The 6,234-nt window shown below is 44.0% G+C and overlaps 1 protein-coding gene across 1 annotated transcript; it reads left to right on the plus strand.

Moving 5' to 3' along the window:
- Positions 1-1,648: 1,648 nt before the first annotated feature.
- Positions 1,649-2,611, plus strand: LOC141715142 (uncharacterized). Its single transcript, XM_074518623.1, has one exon. The coding sequence runs from the start codon at positions 1,649-1,651 to the stop codon at positions 2,609-2,611; it is 963 nt and encodes a 320-aa protein (XP_074374724.1).
- Positions 2,612-6,234: the final 3,623 nt, after the last annotated feature.

The raw sequence follows: 6,234 nt of genomic DNA on the forward strand, positions 1-6,234 counted from the left end.
TAAACCCTACCCTTGGGCTATAAATAGCCCAAGGAGGAAAGGTTTTGGGGTTCAACACTCTCTCACACTCATATACACACACAGTCACCTTGCATTCCTATTTATCTTCATCATCCCTAAAAGCGAGTTCTTACTCTCACACCGGAGGACCCGCGGGACCTAAACCCCCCTTACGGTGTTATTTTGTAGGAACCCCACGATAGCTACACCTTCACCACGGCGAAGGATCCAGGCACGACGTCGAAGGAGCAGCCCCACCACCAGGAGTTATCATTTGGCGCTAGAAGGAGGGGCTCTCTATCCTCGAGTCTCGGTGCCCCTGGATTCACCTTCATCAGCGAGTATTTAAAGAGTCCATTTCTTTAACTTGTAAGAACCCAAACAACCAAACTCTCTCATAAATATGAATGTTCTTTATTTAAGCCACGTTTGTGTGTGCTCGTTGTTTTAGGCCACATTTGTGTGAGCCCTGTTTCATTGATTTAAGCCACGTTTGTGTGTGCTATTGTTAGTTTTCAATTATTTTAGAACCCTGAGTTTGCTTTTGTTTGCATATTGCATTTATGTCCTAAAACATAGCTGCACCCGTTCCACTATATTGTTAACCAAGAAGATTATTTGAACTAGTCCCAGAAAGCTGTTTGTTATTATTCTGGATAGTTTTTACAATTTTCAAAAAGTAACCTTAGATCGATATTGTTAGTTGAAAACTTTTGTTAGTTGTTGTTGGTACTTTTGAGAAAATGGCAAGAGCAGGAAAGCATACTTCTGGGAGACCCTCTGCTAGCACTCAGGTCCAGGAGCTAGACCACTCCCAGGCTCAGGACCCGGGAGCTGAACAAGAAACACTCCAAGAGCAACCATTTCAACACACTCCAGTTATGGAGAGGATTGTCAACACTCGAGACGTCAGGACCCTCATTGAACTGAACCAATACAAGTACACTAATGTCCCGGTGGCTGACGAGCACATGGCCAACCTCACAATAATGAGTTGGCAGAAGCAATCCGGCTCTACAGGCAGGAGCAAACACGGATCCAGGAAGAAGCCGAACTTGAAGAACAACCGGAGGAGTCCGGGGACTCCTAACAATCTAAGAGATCTGTCTTTGATCGAATTAGGGCTAAGGGTAAGAAAAACAAAAAGGATCAGGGAAACAAGAAAGAAACAGAAGCGGCAAAGCAAAAAAGGCTAGAAGAGATGCGGGAGCAAATCATAAAGGAAGAAGAAGCAAAACTCGAACTAAAGATCCAGAAAAGAATGCAGTTAGAAGAGGAAAAGCTAATGGCCAAGTCCAGGACCAAAAGAGCCCGGAGAGATCCCGCTCCGGAGCTGATTTCTGATGACGAAGAAGAGGAGAAGCAGAAAGACCTAAAAGATATGATCTATGAATTGTAAAGGAAAATGGACAGAGACTCGGGAGTAGAAATTGGAGAAGCATTAACTCCTTTCATCCACTCCTTGGAGGCTATTCCCCGACAGCAGGACCTGAAGCACTACAATTTTGATTCTTTTGACGGTCTGGGAGACCCAGAAGAACATTTGAACTACTTTGAGCAGATTGCGCAAATATATTACTATAATGACTTGACAAAATCAAGGTTTTTCATATCAACTCTTAAGGGAGGGGCCTAAAGATGGTTCAACATGATCCCCTCCCATAGCATCCATAGTTGGAAGGAGTTCCACGCATCTTTTCTCCGAAGATTTCGAGCAAACAAGACACATGAAATGTATATGTGTCACCTGGAAACCATCCGCCAGCATGATAATGAGTCCCTATCAGCCTATATACACCGGTTCCAGGAAGCAATCAACAAGGTCTCGAACTTGGACGAGTGCGAAGCTCTGAGCATCTTCAGGAAAAACCTAGATCTGAAGCACAATGAAAGATACGTAGTGGAACTGATCAATAAGAAGCCACAAAGTCTGGAAACAACTTACTCCGTGGCTTCCAGATTCATAAAGGAAACTGATGTACTCCAGGCAATGAGGATGACCCAGAGTGGGGGATCTAGGAGTAAAAACTCTGATGACCGACCGAAAGGGGGTTACCATCAGGACAAGAAGTTCAAACAAAACCAGAAGAACCAAGAAAGACAAACTACTCCAGTTTTTCAGAGACTCGGTCCTAAGCCGGAGTCCAAGAGCGATCCAGGTCCCGCGAAGCAGCCCCGGGAGCCGAAGCAGGAGCCGGACTGGACTCCCCTCAACATGACCCGGGAGAAAATCTTGAAGGAGGTAAAAGACAAACCTTTTTATTATCCTCCGAAGCCAATGCAAACTCCTCCGGAGAGCAGGCCTTACAATAGGCAGTGCAATTATCACGAAGCACATGGGCACAAGACGGAGAACTGCTTATCACTCAAGTACTTCATCAAGGACCAATTAAAAAAAGGAAACCTGAATAAGTACTTGGTCCAGGACAACAACAATAGAGGAGAGGCTCAGAAGAGAGGAAAGAACGTAGTTAATGTAGTCCTAGGAGGATCCCACTCCCCACCACGAACCCCGGACTTCGGCGAAGAAGTGCTCTCAATCCAATCACTACCAGACCTAGTGATATCCTTCAGCAGTAAGGACTATGAAGGAGTCAACCCCCCACGATAATATAACTTTAGTAGTCACCTTGGACATATTTGATAATGAAGTAAGAAGAATGCTGATAGACAATGGTTTCTTGGTAAATATTCTCTTCAAGCACACAGTGGATCGAATGCAGTTAGGGAGCGTTCGCTCAAATGATTGTCGGGATGATCCACTCTATGGGTTCAGACACAACTTAGTCCAGATCCAAGGGACCTTGTATCTGCCTGTTATCTTTGGAACTGCTCATAACCAAGTAACTCATGTCATTAAGTTCTATGTCATCAACATTCCTTCATCATACAACAGAATCATTGGCAGGTCAGCTCTAACTATGATGCAAGCAATAACTTCGATCTTCCATCTCAAGATCAAGTTCCCAACACCGACATGAGTCGGAGAAATAAAGGGAGATTATGGAATTGCTGAAATATGTTACAGCCAGGGGTTAGTCATGGCGGAAACCCACCAAGAAAACAAAAGGAAGGCCACAGTCCTTCGCAAACAGCAAAGTATAAAAAGCACCGACCCCGGCAAAGGGAAGAAATAACAAAAGAAGTACAACTCATTGAATCAAGTCTGGACCCAGAAGCAAACATACCAAGTCCGGAGGGACCGACAAGCAACCAAGTCATGATAGTCGACAAGGCAAATTAGGTCCTAGATCAAACTAGTCCTACCATACAAGCAACCAAAGACAAAGGATCAGAATAAGTAAACTTCTAATTAAAGAAGAATTCCGAAGGCCGAATTCATCAAATGGTCTCAACCAATGAACAAGCAAAAAAAGCTGTAGTTGAAACAGAGGAAGTCCAGGTTGACGAAAGCAGTCCTAACAAAAAGGTGAAAGTTGGGTCAGGACTCGAAGAGTCCTTTAGTGAAAGACTAGTGTCCTTGCTCCGGGAGTACAAAGATGTGTTTTCCTGGAGTCCAAGAGACATGCCCAGACTACATGAGTCCATAGAAATGCACAGCTTGGATGTCAACCCTAACAGAAAACCAGTCAAGTAGAAGCGAAGAAACTTCGCCCCGGAGAGGCAGAAGGCGATAGACGAAGAGGTGGAGAAGTTACTCAAAGCAGGAATCATCAAAGAAATCAAATACCCGGAGTGTTTAGCTAATGTTGTCATGGTAAAGAAGTTGAACAACAAATGGAGAATGTGTGTGGACAACACTGATTTGAATGATGCATGCCCGAAGGACCTATACCCTCTCCCCAATATTGATCAGTTAATAGATGCCACCTTCGTACACATCATGCTAAGTTTCATGGATGTCTTCTCCGGGTACAACCAGATCAAGATGAACCCGAAGGACATACCTAAGACAACATTCATAACTCACAGAGTAGTCTATGCTTATGTGATGTTGCCATTTGGACTGACAAGCGCGTGATCCACTTACCAAAGAGCGATGAACAAAATATTCAAGCCCCAAATTGGGAGGAACTTGGAGTGCTATATCGACGACATGATTTCCAAATCAACAACTATACCAGGACACGTAGAAGATCTGAAGGAGTGTTTTGACAACCTGAGGAAGAACCAACTTAAACTGAATCCGGAGAAATGTACCTTCGGAGTAGGAGCAGGCAAGTTCTTAGGTTTCATGATCAGCAACCGAGGAATAGAAGCTAATCTTGAGAAGATCATAGCAATCCAGGAGATGAGGGCTCCCAAGACCCAAAAAGATGTGCAAAAGCTAGCAGAATCCCTAGCAACACTCAGGAGATTTGTCTCAAAGCTAGCTGAGAGGTGCTTACCATACTTTGATTTACACAAGGGAGCAAACAACAAGAAAGAGGTAAACTGGAGTCCGGAGTGCCAAAAGGCATTTGAGGAAATCAAGTCCTACCTCTCTCATCCACCAGTCCTAACTAAAGCTCAACCAGGAATGCCTCTCTACCTAAACTTATCCGCGGGAGCACAAGCAGTCGGAGCTACCCTAATCAGGGAAGAAAATGAAAAATAACAACCAGTCTACTATGTAAGCCAAGTACTTAAAAACACCGAAACTAGATACCCAAGACTAGAGAAGTTTGTGTTTGCCTTAGTCACAACGTCAATAAAACTCAAGCACTACTTCCAAGGAAGAGAAATCAGAGTGGTCACGAATCAGCCTCTAAGAAAGATAATTCATAAGCCAGATGTCTCGGGAAAGCTAGTCAATTGGGTTGTGGAGTTAAGCCAGTTCAATTTAAGCTTCATTCCCAAGACTGCCATTAAAGCTCAAGCACTTGCAGACTTCATAATCGAATGCAATTTCCCGGAAGAAGAACCAGAGCCAATGAACATAGATTAGGAGACAAACCAAGATACAAACCTAGGAGCCTGGACCTTAAAAGTAGATGGTTCATTAACAAGCGAGAGGTCGGGAGCCGGACTCATCCTAACAAGTCCTGAGGGATTCACAATTCAGATAATTATATCTTTCGGCTTCCCGGCAACAAACAACCAGGCAGAATATGAGGCGTTGATTGCAGGACTGAAGCTATCTAGGACCCTCAAAATCCAGGACCTGAACATCTACAGCGACTCCCAGATAGTGGTCAAGCAAACAAATGGAGAATACATAGCAAAAGTCCCCATTCTGGCAAGGTATCAAGCACTGGTCCAAAGTTACCTAGCTTCAATCCCGAAGCACCAAGTCCTTTAGGTATGTCGAGAAGAAAATGAAGAAGCGGATATTCTATCCAAATTAGTCCGGAACTCATCAGATCTGAACTGCTCAGTTTACTTTAAATAACTCCTAAAACCATCTATTGATTCCGAAGAAGTCTTGGAGATCGAAAGCAAACAGAACTGGATGACTCTCTTCATCAATTACTTAGAGAAGGGAGAGCTCCCAAAAGACAAAGGAAAGGCCCAAAGACTGAAAGCCAAAGCAGCTAAGTTCTTCTTTGAAGAAGGACTACTATACCGCATGACCTTCTCCTCCCATGTTCTAAAATGCATCGGCCCAGAAGAAGCAAAGTACTGTTTAATGGAAATCCATGAAGGAATATGCGGAGATCACATGTCCGCAAAATCCCTAGCTCATAAGATCATAAGACAAGGTTACTACTGGCCAACTATTCATCAGGATGCAATAGAGTTCGTGAAAAAATGCAAGGAATGCCAACTTTTACGCAATGTATCCCGGATCAGCCCAGTCCTACCTTCCTCAGTCCTATCACCAATCCCCTTTTCTGTCTGAGGTATTGACATTATGGGACCCTTTCCCCGGGCCAAAGGAGATCTCAGGTACTTGTTAGTCTTAATTGATTACATGACCAAATGGGTTGAAACGAAAGTAACGAGGACCATAAACCAGCAGGACTGTATAAAGTTTATGGACAATATCTTGATGAGGTTCGGGATTCCAAGAGTCCTAGTATCAGATAATGGATCACAGTTCATCGGCTCAGAATTCGAGTCCTACCTCCAGGAGCGTGGGATCAAGCACAAAAAGTCATCGGTAGCATATCCCCAAGGGAATGGACAAGTAGAAGTCACCAACAGAATCCTGCTCCGGGGTATTGAGAAAGACTCAAAGAAAGCAAGAGCAAATGGCCAGGAGAACTACCAAGTATACTATGGTCCTACAGGACAAGCCCCAGGACAAATACCGGAGAGACTCCATTCAAACTAGCTTATGGAACATAAGCA

The sequence above is a fragment of the Apium graveolens genome, chromosome 3 (genome assembly GCF_009905375.1).
Source record: "Apium graveolens cultivar Ventura chromosome 3, ASM990537v1, whole genome shotgun sequence".
NCBI classification, from domain to species: Eukaryota; Viridiplantae; Streptophyta; class Magnoliopsida; order Apiales; family Apiaceae; genus Apium; species Apium graveolens.

Excerpts from the sequence above, each read along its gene's own strand:
- LOC141715142 (XM_074518623.1), top strand. The coding sequence starts at position 1,649 with ATGATCCCCTCCCATAGCATCCATAGTTGGAAGGAGTTCCACGCATCT.